The 20,297-nt window shown below is 64.0% G+C and overlaps 1 protein-coding gene across 3 annotated transcripts in view; it reads left to right on the forward strand.

Moving 5' to 3' along the window:
* Positions 1 to 20,297, forward strand: part of Arhgef10l (Rho guanine nucleotide exchange factor 10 like) — an 80,324-nt gene that overhangs the window by 27,076 nt on the left and 32,951 nt on the right. For all 3 annotated transcript variants that reach the window (XM_027951907.2, XM_027951909.2, XM_027951910.2), the window contains 9 exons: positions 496 to 675; positions 1,550 to 1,666; positions 2,818 to 2,910; positions 3,883 to 4,056; positions 7,560 to 7,705; positions 9,386 to 9,567; positions 12,051 to 12,166; positions 12,489 to 12,616; positions 13,935 to 14,035. In XM_027951907.2, the coding sequence (XP_027807708.2) occupies positions 496 to 675; positions 1,550 to 1,666; positions 2,818 to 2,910; positions 3,883 to 4,056; positions 7,560 to 7,705; positions 9,386 to 9,567; positions 12,051 to 12,166; positions 12,489 to 12,616; positions 13,935 to 14,035 (1,237 nt within the window). The remainder of the gene's footprint in view (positions 1 to 495; positions 676 to 1,549; positions 1,667 to 2,817; positions 2,911 to 3,882; positions 4,057 to 7,559; positions 7,706 to 9,385; positions 9,568 to 12,050; positions 12,167 to 12,488; positions 12,617 to 13,934; positions 14,036 to 20,297) is intronic.

The raw sequence follows: 20,297 nt of genomic DNA on the forward strand, positions 1-20,297 counted from the left end.
GTCGGCAATGTGAATCCCAGACCAGGAATCTTCTGGGGTGTCAGAGAGGCCACCCGGGGAGGAACAGCTGGGGTGGAGGGTGCCGCTGACACCCTCTACAGTGAGGGAGCCCAGGCCTCAGGCGGGGTGAGGTGCAGACATCAGGAGCTGGCTGGACAGAGTGGCGCTGGGACCCCAGGAGATGCTGTGACCTCCCCACTCTCTGGGACAGAGCCCCCAGCCCCACCAGCCTCGGCCCTGGGCTCCTCACAGGTGGGTGGTGCGTGGGAGACACTTCTGCTCACAGCCCAGCTCAGCATAGAAGTCGCGGGCTGTGACGGGCAGAGGCCAGGAGTACTGTGTTCATGGAACCTTCTAGAAGGACGGGGAGCAGCGAGGGTGCCTCTCCCCCTGCAGGAAGGATTGCCTGTGGTCCACCCAGTTCCCTCTGTCCTCTCTGGGTTGCCACAGAAGGGGGTGGGGGGGCTGACTTGGCCTCACTCCGCCCACCCCCAGGATTACCGCGACCCCCTGATGGAGTCGGAGCCCAAGGTGCTGAGCGCCCGCAAGTGTCAGGCGGTGTTCTTCCGCGTGAAGGAGGTCCTGCACTGCCACTCCATGTTCCAGATTGCCCTGTCCTCCCGCGTGGCCGAGTGGGACTCCACCGAGAAGATTGGGGACCTTTTTGTGGCCTCAGTAGGTGTCCCCACACTCTTTCCCCGGCCCAGCTAGGTAAAGCCACAGCCAGTCTGACTGCAGGGTCACCCGCCTCTGCCTGTCACCTTGTGGAGTCAGGTGGGCAGGGTCCCCGAGTCTTCCTGGCTTAATCCAGGGGTGGGTACAACACCCTGAAGTGCCTGGGGTGTCCTCAGAGTGGTCTGCCTGACCCGTGGTGCCAGGGCGTGGTTCTGGCTCTGCCCACTGTGGGCAGCCTCTGGGCAGGTGGCAGGCTCCCTCACCAAGCACTGGGGTGACCTGCACTGCTGGCCCAAGGGTGTGTGAGGAGCCCTGGTCAGGGTCCCGTCAAGTGGCCTCGGGCAGGTCCCCATCTGTGGCGTGAGGGGGGCTGGCTCTCCAAACTGAAATTGCAGGGCTCCCGGGATTCTGGGAGGGGGGAGGCTCAAGTCCGTGGGCTCCACTTGATCTGTTGTAGGTCATTGGGTTTAAAAAGTGGCTTTGTAAACTGTAGATCTGCTCAATAGACCTGCCGTCCTGGGTGGGTGGGTGGGTCCAGGGGCTCTGGGTGTGCTGCCCGGTGGGGGTCAGGCCACAGTCCCTTACAGTTAGGGTTGGGGTTAGTGGAGATGCATGTAGTAAAAGTCAGGTCCCCACCCTCCCCTCCTGTCCTTCCCTCTGCCTGTGGAGGGGCCCAAGGCCCCCAGCCCCTGTGGCCTGGGACAGTTTGTACCTCTCTGAGCCCTGTTCCTCACCTGAATGGGGGATAGATCCATTTACCTTGAAGGCTTGTTGGGGTCACACGGGCTGTGCCCTTGAAGCATGGCCCCGAGATAGCATGGGGTGGGCGCTGGCTGCCGCCTCTTCCCTGCTGACCGGCCCTGCCCCCCTGCAGTTCTCCAAGTCCATGGTGCTGGACGTGTACAGCGACTACGTGAACAACTTCACCAGCGCCATGTCCATCATCAAGAAGGCCTGTCTCACTAAGCCCGCGTTCCTCGAGTTCCTCAAGGTGGCCAGGGTGCCCGGGCTCCTCTTGCCAGGGCGTGGGCAGGGGGTTGCTCAGGAGGGAGGGTGTTCGAGTGCCCAGTGTCACAGTGTGACCCTTGGGGGCCCCACTCCCATGGGAAAAAGTACCCCCGTGCCAGGGAGGGCGAGGAGGAGGTAGAGGGTCTGGAGGGCAGCCCGTGTCGTCACGTGGGTCCTTCACGTCCTGAGCCCCGAGTAGGTGCTCTGCTGTGGGACCTCCCTGTGGCCAGTCCTGCTGGCCTGGCCTGGAGGTGCAGAGTCATGCTGCTGCCCCTTTGCAGAAGAAAAGGACGGTCTCCACTGTGGGGCGTCACACAGGAGAGTAGAGGTGGGAGGGCTGGGAACCTCAGGGTCCTGCGTGGCCCTGGCCGCGCTCCCTGGCCGCCCCTGGGAGTACAGTTGGCCGAGTTGGCCCAGCCTGCCGGAGCCCCCATCCAGCAGAGCCAGGGGTGCCAGGCTTTCCACAGGTCCTGGCAGGGGCGGGTGGGACAGGGTGTTCCAGGTGTGGGGGTCGTGGGCAAAGGTCAGAGGCAGGAGGCTGGAAGGGAAATGTCTCTGGCTTCCGGGAGCCTGGGCTCCTGGCAGGGAGTCCGAGGAGAGGCCGGGGTCCAGCTGAGTCTGGTTTGGGTTCTTCTGGATTTGCAGGTCCAGGGACTAGGACGGGTGTGTCAGGCAGTGGGAGCCCTGGAGAGTTTTGAGCTGGGGTCAGTGGGGGCAGAGGACCGTGGGGGAGCGGTGGGTCGCCAGGGTTGAGGCTAGGACCAGGTGACCGGTGGATGGAGCTATGGACTGGGAGCATAACGTAAGTCTGTGGCCACCTTCACCTGGTCCGGCTCTGCTTTGGGTTTAAGTGGAGGGAAGGGTTGTCTGACTCCTTGCTGAAGTCGGACTCACGAGTCCAAAGTCCGAGATCCCAGTGTTGTCCTTAGTTCAGAGACCCATGGAGTCCTCTAGTCCCCTGAGTGGGGCTGGCAGGGACAAGGGGTGGGAGGTCCCTGGCTGTGGACCAGGCCTTGGGACTGAGCAGGGTGTGGGGTCTGGGAAGAGCAGCCAGGCCTGGGGGCCATGTGTGGGCGCCAGGGCGCTGCATCTCCCTGTAGAAGGTCATCAAAGGACACGCCTTGTCCCCTACAGCGGCGGCAGGCATGCAGCCCGGACCGCGTCACCCTCTACGGGCTGATGGTGAAGCCCATCCAGAGGTTCCCGCAGTTCATCCTCCTGCTTCAGGTACCTCTGGGGCTCTGGTCACCAGACCCTCAGGGAGTGGCCGTGGGCCGGGGGAGCTTCACGGGGTGGGGGGCCGGCTGGGCTCTTGTCCCTGACCCCCGGCCTCACCTCTGCTCCTGCAGCAGACCTGGCATCTGCCCAGGGCAGGAAGGACGCTCCCTCTGTGCACAGTGCCCTGGGCCTGGCCTGGCCAGGCGGGGGCTTCGGCAGGGGCCCAGAGTGCCTGAGGGAGCCTCAGCCCTGCACAGGGCCCTGAGAGCAGGGGGCTGTCCCCGCTGCCGGGATGCGCAGGCTGAGGGCGCAGCGGCGTTTCCTTCTCCCTCCGCAGAGCTGTGGGGCTGTGGGAGGGGCTCAGCCTCCCCCCGCAGCTGGCCAGTGCTGACCACGCATTCACGCACTGCCCCATCTCAGCCACGTGAGATGTGGCTCAGTGGCACTAAGGGCCTTCACGCTGTCCTGCAGCCACCGCCACCGCCATCTCCAGAACTTGCTCTTCTTCCTTTCCCAGACTGTCACCATCATTCCTAGACCCCCCACCCACTGACGGCAGCTCTTGAGGGGGGATCATTTTCGTGGCTGGCTTTGTTCGCTCAGCGCCCCCGTCCTCAGGGTGCGCCCCTGCTGTGGCCCGGGTCAGGGTGTTCTTTTCTGAATGTGGACCGCATTTGGCTCCTCAGTGTACCCGCTGGGTGGACACTCGTCCTCCTGATCCCGACTCCTGTGAACGAGGCTGCGTGGACGCGTGTCCCTTCGGGACCCTGCCCTCAGTTCTTCTGGGCGCGTACCCAGAGAGATCCACACGCTTATTTTATTCTTTTCATTCAGTGGCTATTTCCATGTCCAGTACCGTCTGTCCCGGCTGCAAGCTGGGCTCCTGTCAGACCTGGTCTGCGCAGGCGGCCTAGGGCGCGGCTGACCCCGGGGGGAGGGCTGCTGGGGGCGTCCTCAGCCGAGCTCTCCCGGCCCTCGTAGGACATGCTGAAGAACACCCCCAGGGGCCACCCCGACAGGCTCTCGCTGCAGCTGGCCCTCACGGAGCTGGAGACGCTGGCCGAGAAGCTGAACGAACAGAAGCGGCTGGCTGACCAGGTGGCCGAAATCCAGCAGCTGACCAAGAGCGTCAGCGACCGCAGCAGCCTCAGCAAGGTGTGTGCAGGGCCCTGGGCTTCCTCCTGGCCGAGCCGCCGCCCTGCCCAGTCCCCAGACCTGCGCTCGAGGCGTAGGTCCCCAGTGGACCCCAGGGTCCTGTTGGAGTTGGTTTAGGGCCAGAGGAGCCTGTTCGCTGGTGTCCTCTCGGGGAAGACGCCGCCGTGCTGACCTAGTGCTGTCATGAGACGGGGGCTTGGGAGTCTGGGTTTGAAAAAAATTTTTTTTAATTAAAAAAACTTTCCCCTGGCTCTGTGGACTCTCCCCTGGCTCTGTGGACTGACCCAAGCCCTGCGCACGCTCAGCAAGGGCTCTGCTGTTGAGCCACATCCCCAGCCCTTTTTTTTAAAGTGCAGTTTGGCTAAGTTGCTGTTTTCAGACACACTGGCCTCCAGCTTACAATCCTCCTGCCTCAGCCTTCCAAGTAGCTGGGGTTACAAAGTTGCCACTGTTTGGAATCTGGGTTTATTTATTTATTTTAAAGGGGGGGGGAGGGGGGAGGGAGAGAGAGAGAGAATTTTTTAATATTTATTTTTTAGTTCTTGGCGGACACAACATCTTTGTTTGTATGTGGTGCTGAGGATCGAACCCAGGCCGCATGCATGCCAGGCGAGCGCTCTACTGCTTGAGCCACATCCCCAGCCCTGGAATCTGGGTTTAAATCCAGATTTTACCCCTTATGCTTCTTGCTGTGTGGCTTCAGGGGAATCTCCCAAGCTGTCTGAACCTACTTGCTGCCTCTGAAATGAGGAGAGTTCAGTTGCACCTGATGCTCAGGGCCACTGGGGGACAAATCCTCATTGCTAGAGCCCTTAAGAAGGATGCACATCCATGCCATGCATTGGGGTTGGCACTTTGGAACATTTTAGTAAAAAAACTTTGAAAAGCGTACAGGTGTATCTGTGGAGACCTGTGTTTTTAGGACACAAGGTCGCGTCTCAGAGTCGCCTGCTGTAAACAGGAGGCCCTCTGCCCACCGCTCCGCCTGGGCCTGGGGGTCCCTGGCCACACCGTCTCTGGCCGTGGAGGGAGGAGGTGGGCTGGAGGTTCAGGGCGAGGCGACCTGCCCCACGGGTGCTCGAGGGCTGTTCTTTGGGGCGGGGCATCGTGTGGGGCCAAATCTTTGGGGGGAAAGCCCCTCTGGGCCCCTGGGGGTGAAGGTGGAGCTCAGGCTGGCGCTGGCAGTGCCTGGAGGGAGCTCTCCGTGGCAGGTGCAGCGGGACGGCAAGGGGGCAGCAGTCTTTCCCACGCGCACCGCTCCCCAGCTTGGATCGCCCTCTTGGAAGAGGCTGGGGCCAGGTCACCTGCAGGGTCCTAGCAGCTCTGAGCTTCAGGTGTCCTGCGCTGCAGGACGCTCCGGCCTCAGGGCTGAACCCAGGGCCACAGGGCGCTAGGCTCGCCTCTGCCGCTGAGCCTCCTGCCACCTTGCAGTTCTTATTTTGAGACGGGCCTGTCTTAAGTTGCTGAGGCTGGGCTAGAGCCTGTGTCCTCCTGCCTCAGGCCTCCGGAGCCACTGGGGACACAGCAGGTGCCCCTGCGCCCTTCCCCCACACAGTATTTTTAAGAAAATGGAAGTTGGCAACATTTAAAAACCCAAAGATGTGCCAAAGACTCAGACCTGCGGCTCTTCTGGAAGAGCTGGCGCCCGGCCTGCCGTCCTGTGTGGCTCTGCGCCCTCGGCAGCGTGCCCGCCTCTCCCCATAGCGTATCTGCTGGCTGGAGGGCGAGAGCCACAGAGAAGTCAGGTAGGGCTGGGCCTCCCCTGGGGGACGTGCCACTGGGATCAGGGCAGCGTGAGGGATGGGTGGTCCCCACCGACTGTCCCACGCAGGTGGGCTGTTTGGGCTTCTCTGGAGTAGAGGCTTCCGCCCGCCTTGGCCCCTCAGGCTGGTCTTGGCACTCAGGGCCTCTGTCCCTCCCTGCCCTGTGGCCTAGCGGCCCTCTCTGCCTGGCTCCCGTCTGTGCAGCCGCTGGGGCTGAGGCCACGTGGAGGCCAACCCCTTGGCATTTCCCTGGTGAGAGCCCTTCTGTTCTCTTCCTCTGCGCCCCATGGAGACCTGGGCAGTGGCCTGTGGTGGTCACTGGCTAGAGGTCAGGGAGCCCACTGGATGTTGGGCAAGGTCCCCCTGGGCCTCAGGTCCCCCTCTATCAAGTGGGGGTGAGCTGGACAGGCGGATGCTCTTGTGAAGAGGGTGGTGGTGGCTTCACAGTGCGCTTTCCTGACCTCCCCGGTCAGTCCTGGCCAGTCAGGAGACATGGTCAGTGATCACCCTCCCGCTGTCACCCAGGAGAAGCAGAAGCGAAACTGAGTGTCGCCAGAACGGAACTTCACGGGTGTTTCAAAACGGCCGACTCAGGAGCCCCGGGGCTTCTCTTTCATCTGCTCAGGGTGGGGGTGCCATGGCCAGAGCCCCGGGACTTTCCTCTTCCCCGTGTGGGTCCTGGCACGCTGGCGGTTCTCCCGGGTGCCCTGCTGTCCCTCGGTCTGCGGAGTGTCCCCGTGAGCTGGCATTTGGCAGGAGCCCGGCCTTAGCTGGGCAGTGGACCCCGTGGGACCCGAGTCCCTCTGTGAGTCGGGGCAGCAGGGCTTCCCATGGCTCCGTCAGGCAGCGAGCTGGCTGCACAGCACACGAGGGTTCTGGCTGTGTCCTGTGCCATCCGCTAGCTGGCAGGGGCCCTGGGCATGTCACCTTACCCTGGAATTTGTTCCTCACCTGGGATGTGGGGCTGAGCCAGCAGAGGCGTGGCAGATGCCAGCTCAGGGGCTTTGGACCCGAGAGTCCTAGACCTGCTGGGCGGAGGGCGTCACTGAGGGCGGGTCTGTCCCTACCCCACAAGGCCATCTTGCAGGCCTTGTGTCCCTGCGGAGGCCCTGCCCCTCCACGGTGAAGACCGTGGCCAGCAGCCACACTGGGTTGGCTCCATGGGGCGTCCATGGTGTGCCCCACTCGGTGCCCCTGCGGGTGTGCCTCCTGTGGCCAGCAGGGCCTCCCTGCTCTTGTGGGTGCGTCTCTGTCTTGAATCTGAACCAAGGCCTGCATTCTGTGGCTCCAGGCTCTGAGGGTCGTGTAGCCGGCACCGTCACCTGTGCCTACCCTTGGATCTGCGCAGCTGGTCCTACTGGGGACCCTGAGGTGCCCACTGCTGAGGGCTGCACCGCTGGGGCTCCGAGCCTGCCTGTGTGGCTGTGGGGCTCGTGTCTTTGGGGAAGGTGGTCACAGGATTGCTGCAGGGACCTGGCAGTGCTGGCTCATCTGAGAAGGGGCGTCTGGCTGCTGGATCCAGCTCCTGCAAAGGGCCCCAGGCTCCCTGGCCTTCCCTGGGCACACAGCTCAGGGCCTGTCCCCCGCCTTCCTGTCCAGAGGTGGAGGGGAGGCTCCGTCTCCTTCCTCTCCCAGTCTCGGGCTCCCTTTCTGTGTGGGGGAGTTCTGTGTCTGGCAGGGTGATGTCCATGTAGCCCCTGGACCAGGATGCTGACGTCGACTCCCCCTGCCCCCTCCCAGCTGTTGACCTCTGGCCAGCGGCAGCTGCTCCTGTGTGAGACGCTGACGGAGACTGTGTACGGTGACCGCGGGCAGCTGATCAAGTCCAAGGAGCGCAGGGTCTTCCTGCTCAACGACATGCTGGTCTGTGCCAACATCAACTTCAAGTAAGTGACCTGGGCCTGGGCGAGTGGCCCTGCCCTCTGTGGGGACCTCGTCCCATCCTCCTGGTGTCTCGGCAGGCCTGTCTGTGGTGGGGTCCCACGTGAGCGCCGTTTAGGTCTCTGGTCCTCCACCCTCCTCTCAGCCTGGGTTCCTAGTGCTGAGAAGGACGTGGAGAGGCCCGGGAGAAGCCCCAGCCTTGGGCACAGCTGTCCATTGCTCAGAGCGGCCTGTTCTGGGAGTCCATGCTCCGTAACCGAAGCCTCCTGGGTCGTGACAGCTTTGAAGTTCAAGAGATTCTTCCTTGGGTCTAACCTGAATCCCTGCTGCTTTAACTCAAGTCAGGTTTCCTCTACCGGACTTCTCGGCACAGGCCTTTACCCTCCCCCTGCAGCCAGTGGCTTCAGTCTGCGGGAGCCTGGTTCCCCCGCTCTGGGCCAGAGGTGCAGTGTCTCCCCGGGCCACGGTGGGTTCAGCCTGAAGGACTAGAGCAGCAGGGCTGAGGGGCTCCTTAGACCCGCAGACCAGGTTCTGCGGGCGGCCCTGCTCTGCATCGGGCCTCTGGGAGCCGTGCGTTCCATTCATGGGGACTTCGGGCAACGGGGACTTCAGGGGCGCTGGTGGTGCAGCCTTTGGCTTCCCTCAGACCCAGACCCGTGACACAGGCCTGGAGTGGGGCTCACACTCTGGGTTCCTTCGTGTCCCCACCTGGCCTGGGTCACTCACACGTGTCCCGTGCTTGGCCCTGCACGTGTCAAGGGCCGTGGCCCTTCCCCAGATGGTCCCTGGGAACTCCAGTAGTGACCTCTGCCCTCAGGACCTGAGCCCTCTAATTCATCTCGGCAGCAACACAGCAGTGATGCCCAAGCTTGGGGGGGGGGCGCCGCCTCAGCTGCAGTGATTAGAACCCGGCAGGGCCGGCCGGGGAGGTGGGACAGGCGCCTGGGGCCTGACTTAGACTCCGCATGCAGTTAGCTGTGAAGTGGGACTGGATCCCCTGTGGTGGTGGATCTGGGGTCCTGTCCCTTGTCCACGTGCTGGGAGTCTGAAGTCCCCGTGTCTAGGCGCCGTGCTGCTCCCAGAGTGATACATGTCCCCCTTCCCTCCTGCTCAGGCCCCAGGGAGGGGTGCACAGTGGGTGCTGGTGGCCCAGCGCTGGGGAATCAGGTGTTGTGATTTGAGCTGTCACTTAAGCCAGCTGAGCTTTGGTGTCCTCGTCTGGGATGGTACCCTGCTACAAGGCAGGGCCCCTATGAAAGAGGTGACAGCAGGCCTGGCCTCCATTAGGTCCCCTCTGCCCACACCTGGCCTCTGGTGTCCTGACCCCCCAGGACCTGTCCCTTCTCCCATTCCCAATGCCAGCCCAGTGGCTGCCCCCAGCCTCATGGCCCCACAGGACCTTCTCAGTCCCAGTAACCAGCTCCTCCCCTTGTCTCTCCCTCAGGCCCGCCAGCAGCAGGTAGGTGGTCTGGGGCTGGGGGCATGTGGCTCTGTGTCTGGGGCTGGGGCCTGGGCCCCCTGGCGCTGATGCCTGGCGTGGGCTCCCTGCTCTGCCCGGCTTGGTCTTGCCTGAGGTTCGTGCTTGGGCGCATGAGGCCCGGCTGCTGCTGTGCTGAGGAGCGGGCTCTGTGGCCTCTGGTGGGCGGTGGCGGGCTCTGCAGGGCATGTCCTCCCTGTCCCCGCAGGGGCCAGCTGGAGATCAGCAGCTTGGTGCCCCTGGGGCCCAAGTACGTGGTGAAGTGGAACACGGCGCTGCCCCAGGTGCAGGTGGTGGAGGTGGGGCAGGACGGTGGCGCCTATGACAAGGACAACGTGCTCATCCAGCACGCCGGTGCTAAGAAGGCCTCCGCCTCGGGGCAGGCACAGAGTGAGTACCCGCGGCCACTGCCGGGCTGGGGACCAGGTGATGGGCGCTGGGCCAGAGGCTCCGCTGGCTCTCGGCCCCCATGTCTCAGGGGCTCCCGCCACCCCTGCCCTGTCCCGCCCGGCCAGCACGTGCACGCCCCCCCCCAGCCCCCAGCTGTCCTGATCGCACAGTGCAGCTGTGACGTCCACCTCTGCCCGGGGTGGGGACTTGGGCGGGAGGTCCTCTGGGACTCAGCCTAACTCCCTATAGTGTGAGGGCCAGGAGACCCCCGTCCCGTGCTGGCCCAGTGCTGCTGGCTCCGCAGGGTCTGCGGCTCCCTGTCTGGACGCTTCTCCTCAGACCCCACGGCGCGGGGTCTCGAGCTCAGGGCTCCCGTGCCCGCAGCTCTCTGTCTGCTCTCTGCCCCCACATTGGCCACCCTGGGCCCCTGGGCCACTGCAGTAGGCACTGCTGCTCTCCTTCCGCCACCGTTGTCCCTTCCTGTCCCTCTCCACCTGTCCCTGGAGCTGGCTTTTCAGTGTGTGTCACCCCCACCCAGTGGCCTCCCGGTGCTCTCGGGGCGAGGCCCTGAGCCTGTCCTGGGGGCACTCACCTTCCCTGGCCCCTGCTGACCTTGCTGACCCTGCCTGGCTCCCGGTGGCCGTGCCCCTCCTCCACAGCCCGCACACCTGAGCCTCCCCAGGCCTCTCCTGCGTCCGTTCATCCTGCCACATCCTCAGCAGCCTTTCTGGTGACTCCAGGCTGGCCTGGCCCTGACTGGGCTCCCAGGTCCCCTCGGGACTAGCGACTGTGGCCCTTGCCCAGAGCCTGGGGCAGGGAAGCCAAAGTGCAGGGCTAGCAGAAAGGGACCTGTGCCCAGGACACCAGCCACGGGCACGGGCACTGGGCTCCCGCTCCCCTCCCACACCTCTGCCCACTGGGTGGCCAGGGTGGCCAGGGGGAGGCCAGGGGTGGCCTCAGCTCTGCAGTTCAGAATGGCTGCCGCAGTTCTGGGAGCTCTGGGGACCGGCCGCTCTGCCTGCCCTCGCCCTTGGAGGGCACCTGGAACCCACTTCCAGGTCTGGGAGGCAGGAGGAGCCCTGAGGACTCCGTGGCCTGCCTGCCTCCCTCGGGCACCGTGGCCTGACCTGCCCTCCTCTCCCTCCACACTATTTGGGGCTATTGCTGGGGGAGCCCCTTCCACATCCCTTGGCCAGACCCCCTGAGAGGTTGAGCTGGCCCAGCGTCGCACACCTGTGATCCCAGCTGCTTGGGCGGCTCAGGCAGGAGGATGGGCAGTTCAAGGCCAGCCTGGGCAACTTAAGACTTGTCTCAAAATAAAATGCAAAGTGCGGGGGTGCGGCTCAGTGGCAGGGCACCGCCCCAGCACACCCAAGGCCCTGGTTCAGTCCCCAGCACTGCAGAATCTTGTCCTTGGATGATATTTTGTTGTTATTCAAACGTGAACAACCGCAAAGCTTAAGTAACCAACTCCTGCCTGTGGCCATTGAGCTACTGAATGCCCAGGATGAGGTCACAAATTAGATAAAACAAAGTTGCAGAACAGCAGAGTCCAGCAGCGCTAGTTCAGTGTGACCGATGCGTTGTCCCCTGTGGGGTCGCGGCCTCTCCTGCAGGTTCCCGGGAGGTCCTGTGCCTGTCCCAGGTGCCTGGGGGTGAGCCACGTTTCCCTCCAGTCCCCTGTATGGGTCACTGCATAGCCTTCCTTGCCCTTTGCTTGGGGTCAGTGTGTCCCTGACATCCCTAGCCCGTTCTGCTTTTTGCTTGTGACCTGGTGACCTTTTAGCTTAGCCCAGTGTCAAGGTCTGCGGGAGCCCCAACACGGGCCTCCTGGGGAAGTGGGGTGTGCGGCTGCTCGTTGGGGGATCGCTTGACTGAACCCCGGGCCCCTCTGCTCCCTGGACACCACAAGCCTTAGGCTGCGGCACGCGGCTGAGTGAAAACAGCCCAGGTCCCAGCGTGCTCTCGGGGACCTCCTCCTCCCTCCTGCCCTCCCCTGGGCCCCCACGCCCCCTGTGTCATCTCCAGAGACCTCCTCACCCTGCCACCAGCCCGTCACCTGAATCTCTCTTTTGCGTCCACCATCTGTGGTTCGTTGGTTGTCCTCCCGACGGCCTGTCCACCTTGGTGCTGGCTCCGTAAGAGCAGGACCTGCTCTCCCCAGCACCTGGCACAGCACCCCCACAGCGGGTTCCTCAGTCCCAGTGGCTTTGCCCCGCCACTCTCCACTCCCTGCCCACGGGGAGCCCTCTGCTCTCGGGCACAGCTGCCCGTCTCCCGAGACGCCTGTGCTGCTCCCTGGTGTTGGACTCAGCGCCTCCTGCTCTGGGAGCTGTGGGGCAAACCCACGGTGGGCGCTTCCTTCCGTGTCCCCAGGGCCACCTTCCCAGCATGGCGGCTCTCCGTTTTACGTGAGCCGGTTCTTGGCTTCTCGTTGGCACCTCCGCACGCCGGAGTCTGAGCCAGGCCTCTTCTCCGCCCAGACAAGGTGTACCTGGGCCCCCCGCGCCTCTTCCAGGAGCTGCAGGACCTGCAGGAGGACCTGGCGGTGGTGGAGCAGATCACGCTGCTCATCAGCACGCTGCACGGCACCTACCAGGTGTGCACCTGGGCGGGCTGGGGCTGGGCTGCGCTGCACCCCTGGCTCTGACCCCCAGGCAGCGGCCTCAGGCCTCTCTGGTTCTCTGCACAGTGCTGGTGGTCTCGCCGCCCTTTCCTGGGTCTCTGCCCCAGGCTGGAGCGGAAGTGGCCAGGAGGGTGTCCCCTCTCTGAGGGGGGCTACGGGGTGGGCTCTGAAATTAGGCCGGGGGGGGGGGGGTCCCGAGCCAGGGCCCCAGGGCTTCTGGAATTGCTGCCTCCTGCTGCATCTCCGGCGGCTCTCTGGGGCCCAGGCCGTGCAGTGACCTTGGCCTCCCTCCTAGAACCTGAACATGACGGTGGCGCAGGACTGGTGCCTGGCCCTGCAGAGGCTGATGCGCGTGAAGGAGGAGGAGATCCACTCGGCCAACAAGTGCCGCCTGCGGCTCCTGCTTCCTGGGAAGCCCGACAAGTGAGGGGGCGTCTCCACGAGGGGGTGGGGGCTGCCACCTCAGCTGGGCCACCTGCAGGTGGGGGATTTGGAGAGGGGGCACCTGGGGCCGTCCTGCCCGTCAGCTTGCTGTGGTGGGAGCAGGTGTGTTCCCATGTGGGCCGTGCCCAGGGAGCTCCTGGCACGCAGTAGGTGTTCATGAAAAGATTCCAACTACACGGACGGGTGCCATGTGCGTGCCAGGAGCGCCTGGACACTCGCTGTGGTTGGTCCTGCTGCAGGCTGTCCCTTTCACCCACGTCACGCCGTGCTCCACCAGTCCTGTCCCCAGGCCCAGCCTCCCCAGTGCTGTCCTGTCCTGTGCTCAGTAGGTCCTGCTGACGTGTCAGGGTTGGTGACAGAGCTCACGGCTCAGCCCTGTGGAGACGGGAGTTACCTGTCGGCCATCCCAGGTGGTGTGCGGGGGTCTTACTGACCTTCCACCCTGAGGAAGGGAGGCCTGGAGGGCCACGTGCAGACCCAGGCCACATGGTGAGGGGCCGAGCCGGCTCCGCTGGCGTCTGGCTCCGAAGCCCAGGCTGTGCAGCCAGGGGCTCCCTGTGCACGTTTTGTCCTCGGGACCAGGGAAGGTGGGGACAGAGTGTCTGTCGCAAGGACAGTGGTGGAGGGAGAGGAGAGCTGAGCCCTGAGGTCAGAGGCCGGCCTGCCCCGAGCCTGGAGGCTGCAGCCTTGAGCTCTCCTCCAGCTTGAGGTCCCTGCGGAGGGGCCTGGCCGCACCCTTCCCCTCTCCGTGCCCGACTCCCCACCAGGAGGTTAGTGACACTGCCCTGTCTGCCTCCTGGGGGGAGGCCCGTGTGGAGGACTGTCCCCAGAGGACTCTAAGGGGCACCTGCTGGTCAGAGGTGAGGGGTGGTGTGTGGACAGAAGTGACCTCTGGCCGGCCCATTCATGCACGTGTTCACTTGCAAACATGGAGCAGCTGCCCGGGCAGGTGCTGGGAGCAGAGCCCGGGGATCCGGCTCCCTCCAGAGGCTCACGGCCATCTGACAGGCCTGGGAAGAGCCGGCCAGGTGGAGCTGGCTCTGCCAGGCACAGGGCCAGGGTGCCTGGGGCCTTCTGGGGAGCGAGGCTGGCCTCTCTGGCCAGGCACCTCCTCCGTGGGTCTCAGTGGGTGGAGGGAGGCCTTCCCCAGGGCCGAGCTTTGCCAGGCCCTCGCTGGCCACTGCTCTGAGCAGGCCCCCCCAGTCTCCAGCACACGTGGCATGGACCAGAGCGAGGGTCGGGGAGCTGGGCCTCATAGCGGGCGCTCACGCTCCCACCCTCGTCCTTCTCGCTGCAGGTCCGGCCGCCCCATCAGCTTCATGGTGGTCTTCATCACCCCTAACCCCCTGAGTAAGATCTCCTGGGTCAACAGGTTGCATTTGGCCAAGATCGGACTCCGTGAGTAGCCTGGGGGACCCTATCTGGGGTGCAGAGGGACGGGGCATCCAGGGGCCACGGGCAGCGAGGTTTGTGAGCTGAAGGGAGGGGGCTCGGGAGAGGAGCACCTGGAGTCCTGAGTCCCTGTGACCTCGGATTTGTCACTTGCCCTCTCTAAGCTCAGCGTCCCTGTATTGCACGGGTGGACTTGACATTGACACAAAGTACGTTGGTGCTTGCCGGGGACCTGAGGGAGGTGGGGGTAGGGAGTGGCCACTGAAGGTTCTCCTGATGGGGACATGAGAACATCCTAAAATCAGGAGTGGCGCCCCCCCGCCCCCATGTGCTGGAAACCAGGGGAATGTCCTCTTTAGAAGAGGGGGGTGTGGTCACTGAGTCACATCTCAATATAGCTGACCCTCACTGCCCCCGCGAGGCAGGTCAGACTCTGCCAAGGCTCCACCAGAGGCCTCTGTGAGCGCTCTCCTCCTCTGCGCCCTGCGGTGCTGATGCAGGTGGATAGGGAGCGTTTTGAGGGCTTCTCCTGTGGCCAGCGCTTTCTGAGCATTTTTCAGTTTAGTTTTTAGTGACCTTGGGTGGGTCTTCCATGAACCCCTGTTCACCACTGAGGGTCCTGAGGCCCAGGCAGGGGCAGTGATTTGCGTGAGGTTGCACAGCCCACAGCAGCTCTGGGATTGGGAGTTGGGCGGCCAGCCCAGAGCCAGGCTCCGTCCCTCCCGGCCGTCCTGCTGTCCCGTGGCGGGGTTCTGGCTGCGCCACCGCTCATGACTTGGGATTGCTGGGCTCTGAGTTTTGGTGAAAGGCCCCACTGTCACCCGTCAGAGCCGCCACTGCTCCTGCCTCCTGGAGCCCCACGTGCTGACCCAGCCAGTGGCAGGACCACTTTCCTTTTCCCTTTGGTTTTTGGGGTGATCTCTTTACAGTTGAGAGTGCACATCTCCAGTAGGTTTTCTTGGTGCTGGGATTGGACCCAGGGCCCTCTACCACGGAGCCACACCCCCAGCCCAGCCTGGCCTTGGGCTTGAGACCCTCCTGCCTTAGCTTTTCCCCGGCGCCCAGCTCCAGTAGGTCTTTTTTTTTTTTTTTAGCTTTTTAAAAAATTTGTTCTAATTAGTCCAGTAGGTCTTAAGTCGCTGTGGGAAGGAGTCGGGGCCCTTTGCCTGTGGCCCTCCTCCGTCCACAGCACCCCCGTTTATGGAGTCTTGCAGTCGTCTTGGGCCTGGGGAAAGACTGGTGACGAAACCCAGGAACTTGACCTTAGAAGGGCCAGGTGGACGTTAGATGAGATGCAAATCAGCAAGGGGACCTGCCCTGCGAAGGGATAGCGGGAGGCCTTGGGGCCACTGAGCGGCCTGCCAGGGTGACATTCAGAGCTGTGCAAAGATCTGGGTGAATTGATCCAGGCCTAGGGACCTCAAGTTCAGGTGTCCTGAAATGGGGAAAAAAGGAAGGCCAGAGTGGCCAGTGCTGGTGGTGGACAGGGAGGGAAGCACGTGGCTGGGTTGGGGTACAGGTTGTCTGGGCCCGGGGGCTTGTGCTGGGCATGCTGGGAGCCATTCATGTGGCTTGGAGAGTGGGCAGTATTGCCCCCATATTGAGGTCCAGGGGGGTCACTCTGGCCTCTGTGCAGACAGGGCGTTGGAGTGGGGGAGGGGAGGGTGGAGCTGGTGACCCAGGAGGGACAGGGAGAGGCCTCTCCCCAGCCAGTCCCTGTGGATCAGGATGATGTTGCCCCTACTGCTGTCCCTGGTGGAGGGCTGTGGGATTCTGGCCTCAGAAGGGCAAAGGTGGACTCCGGCCAGGCCTCGGGCCACATGCTCCCTCCCCACTGTGCCCGAGCTGTGCCCTGGGCAAACGCCCAAGCCCCGTTTGTGCACCTGCTCTGGAGGCAGATGAACCTCCCTGTGGATCCCCTTCTCTTTGCTGATGGGCCCGCGCGGGCTGGGCGGAGCCAAGCGCTGGGGGGGCGCAGGTTGTGGGGGCAGCGCTGGTGGAGGGGCGAGGGCTGGGGGGGCGGGCTGGGGGGGGCCGTGTGCTGGCGGGGCCGGGGCTGGGCTGGGCAGTCACAGGCTTATCTCTGCAGAGCTTCACTGCAGCGGAAGCTTTAGGAGAAGGAGAGTCATTTGAAATCTGATTTGAATGCCTGGGTCCCCCTGGGGCTTGAATAATTTGTTCCTTTTATTTTGCCACTTTGGTTTTTTATTTTTAAGCTGCAGCGCCTGGTGGTGGAGGATGGGGCTCTGTGCTCCCAAGGCGGGGATCCTTCCTTGTGTTTTATTGTTTCTGTCTTTCCTCCCTCTGTGGCCTCAGGGGGTCGGGATCGGACCCTGCAGAGTCAGGGTCTGGGGGCTTCCACTCTGCTCCTTGGACGGGCAGGAAGCCCTGCAGGGACCTGGGGACCCAGCACAGACCCAGCATGGTCCTGTGGTCTGGGGACAGGCAGGGCCCTCTGAGCCCCTCCTCTGGGCGGACTGGAGCAAGGTGTGAAGGTCAGTGAGGTTGTCCCTGCCGTGTGCCACGGGGCTGTGACCCCCTGCATTTGCTTCCTAGCTCTGCCGCTTGTGGGTCTGGTGACCTCAGCAAACTGACCCCAGATGCCTGGGACTTTAATTTAGAAAATGGGACAGGTGCCCAGGGCTCCCATGAGGGGCACGGAAGGTTTGGGGACAGCCAGTGCTGGCCGTAGGAGCTGTGAGGTCAGCCCCTGGGACGAGGAGTGTCCACATTCCCCGGTGGGGGGAGTGGCCCAGGGTCACACCGGCTCTATTCAGCTGGGCCAGGGCACCCTCCCACCTTTGCCGACCAGTTGGCCTGCAGCTGGGGAGGCTTCAGAGGGGGTGCAGCCGAGGTGAGGCGGGGGCTCCCTCAGTCCCCTTCCTCTGGCTCTCCAGGTGCTGCCTCTGGGCCCTTGCACAGTCCTGGCCTGGGGCCTCTCCCACTTCCTGAGAGGACCTGGGCCTGGCCGGCCACGGGTGCCCACACTCAGAGACGCCATGAGGTTGAGGACATGGGCGGGGTGCAGGCTGGTCCCGTGTAGCTGTCCAGCCTCGGTGTCCTCAGTGAGGCCGGCCAGTCCACCCACTGATCGTGGCCAGGGCAGCGTGCTGAGCATGCTCGCAGCTTCATCTCCGGTGGCCCTTGAGACTCTCCCAGGGCTTGGTGCTGGAGGCCACCCAGGCCCCACCAGGGAGCGGTGGCTCCGTTCTCCAGGAGCAGGGCCAGGGGCACTGGTCACGGAGCCTGGCTCTGGAAGGCCGTGGCCATTGCCTGGCCTCCTGGGACAGTAGGTGAAAGACGCATACTGAGGCTCTGCCCAGCCTGACACCTGGGCTGTCCACGGGGCCACGTGACAGTCGATGCAGGCAATGGGACTGAGCTCAGTCGGATTTGGGAGGCCGGTGAGGCTGGAGAAGCAGGGCAGGGCCAAAGAGGGACCAGCCTCCTCGTAGTCCTGACGGGCGCCACGGCAGCGAGGGCAGTGAGCATGATGGCCACTGTTCCCAGGGCCTGCTACATGGGCCATGTGCCCAGCTTCCCAGTACCGTGAGACTCCAGATGTGGGGACGATCCTCTCATCTTCTAGGCGAGGCCACAGGCTCAGAGAGGTTCAGTACCCAGCGCGGTGTTGCCCAGCAAGGTGGAAGGGGGCTCTCCCAGCAAATCAAGGGGACGGTTCTGAGCTGGGGGTAGCTTCCCATCCCCAGCTGCCCTGTCTGCCCCAGGGTGTTCGGTGGGTGCTGGCCCGCACAGTTGGGCACTAAATAAGCCCACTTAACGTCATTTGGAAATCACGGCCTTGCCCTCAGTGCCAGTCCTGCATGTCGCTTGTCCCGAGCGGGATTTCAGTTGTCAGCCCGCAGCTCTGATGTGGTCGCAGCCGTGATGGTTTTGTGGGGGAACAATGCTGTGGCAGATGGGGAGCAACGACTCCATTTCCTTTTAACGTTCCCAATTGTAGACGCGGACGGCACCATCTGGAAGGAGAAGGTCAGATCATGAAAAATATATATGACAATAAATTGCGCTGTGCGTGGGCAGGGAGGGAGGTGCACCCAGGTGACGGGGAGTCGGGGTGGGCGGACAGGCGCTCGCTCGCTGGCCCCGGGAGGCCACCTGGAGCTCGGCTGGACTCCACTTGATCTGGACCCCGCTGGACTGTAGGCTCCCTGGGGACCGCGAGTGTCACAGAGCCTGCCTATCTTTATTGGCCACTGGGGAGCTCGCCCCAGAGGCAGCAGGGCAGGCACCACCGGCCTGCCTGCCACCGAGAACAGGGCTGCCGGATCCCGCCGTGCACAGGTGCTGTGCTGAGTCACATGGGTGCTGTGCTGGGTGCTTCGAGTCGGCTCCTCAGCGCCCAGGCCTGGGCCCCTCCCTTGACTTCTCCCTGCATAAAATGCAGATGGAAAGCCCTATGTCCTACCCCGCGGCCACCACGAGGACCACAGGAGATACGGGTGGCCCTGACTGTGTGCAGTCTCGTGGTGACTCCACAATGGCCGGTGTGGCCATTCCCCGTGGTCTCGGTCATCCACACGTCAGCTCTGTCTCTACCTTTCCTGGTGGCAAGGGCAGGTTTTCTGTGATCGTCTCCGGGGCCCAGTGGGGTGGAGGGCCGAGGGGGAGGCTGCGTCCGGGCCAGCTCAGGGGGTCAGCCTTGGTGACTCAGCCTGAGTGCGGGCGTGGGCCTCCCCGCATCAGACCTGACGTTTGCCAGTGTCTCTGATTCCCCAGAGCGTGTCCATACCCGCCCTCGCCCCAGCGTCCCTGGCCTAGGCGACCCTCAGATGCCACCTTGGTCTCGTGGCAGTGCTGTACTCAAGGGCTGGTGACCGTTCCTCACGGTGTCGTGCCCTTCCCTGACACGCAGCATCTCCCTAACAAAAGCGAGGCGTGTCTGTGAGCGCGGCGGGCAGTCAGACACCTGCAGGATGAGGCTCTGGGTGGGGGCTTTGTGCACCTGGGACTTGTCGTGGGCTGTGGTGTGTCCTGCACCGTGAGCAGGGGCCGTCGTCGGGATGGAGATGTGGCAGGAGGTCTGGTGCAGTAGGGGTGCTGGGCTCCACCTGCGCCTGGGCACACGGAGGTGTAAGAGAAGCCACCGCAGCGCAGAGGCCCAGGGTCTCCAGCCTGGGGAGAGCCGCGTCCTGACAGCAGCTGAGCTGGACGCACCCGGGGCTGGAGACGCCTGCACCCGGCTGCCTCCGTGAGCTCAGACCCCTCTGGAGCCCGGCGCTGGGGCTGGCGCGGCCCTGCATGCCACGCCTGCTTTGTGCCTCAAGGGATCAGGACTGCCCCGGGCCTCGTGGGACTGCAGGGCAGAGCCAGGGCCTGCCGTGAGACCCCGGCCCTCTGCACGCCATGGGCTCGGCTGTTGTCGCCCGTGCTGGCCGGGCTGGCGGGGGCTCTGGTTGTCCCGCGCCACCAGGGAGCATGGATGTACATGTAGCCACACCACTGTCCCAAGTTGGAGCCTTTTGTGTCTGTGGCAGTCAGGGGCTGTGACGTCTCCAGTGGGGTGGGGACAGTGTTGGGTGAAGCAGGCCCAGAGGCGGCCAGTGGGGCCTCTCTGAGGGGATGGGCACAGCCTGCAGGGACCAAGGGCAGCACTTGGGCAGAGGAGCCCAGTGACCAGAGATGAGGCTGGGGAGAGGGACGGTCCTCAGAGCCCTGCCAGAGGAGTCCGGGTCTCATTCCTGGGGGACCGGGAGTCGGTTGATGGTTCCAAGTGGGGTGTGACCGGGACCAGGATGCGCTCCTCAGGGCCCTTGGGTGCTGAGGGGCGGACGGGTTGGGTGAGGCCGGCCCTAGGCTGACCTCTGGCCTGTTCCCTGCCTCCTCCCCCCAGGAGCAGGCTGGAGCGGGGAGGCAGCCGTTCCCCGGTCATGCTGGGGATCCGCCTCCCGGCCCCTGGGCCTCAGTGACCGCAGACTGGCTGGGCAGCAGTTGCTGCAGGTTCAGAGCAAGAGCCGACCTTGGGAGTCGGACAGATGTCGTCCACCCGCCATGGCTGTGACCTGGCCACGCCCTCAGTCCCTGCTTGCCAGTCTCACCACCTGTGAATGAAAGTCGCCCTTCTGTCCCTGCCTGGTTCCAGGGGCTGAGCCAGGGAGCAGGTCTGCAGCGCCCAGCGTGGCCCTGTGTGGCCGTCCTCACTCGGCACGTGGAGAAGGAAGGACTGGGCAGGCAGAGCGCCTGGGCGGGTGGCCGTCGGCCCTCTGCCTGCCTCTCATTCGTCCTTTGGTCCCTGTTTCTTACTGAG

Source organism: Marmota flaviventris, chromosome 10, assembly GCF_047511675.1.
Source record: "Marmota flaviventris isolate mMarFla1 chromosome 10, mMarFla1.hap1, whole genome shotgun sequence".
Classification (NCBI taxonomy): domain Eukaryota; kingdom Metazoa; phylum Chordata; class Mammalia; order Rodentia; family Sciuridae; genus Marmota; species Marmota flaviventris.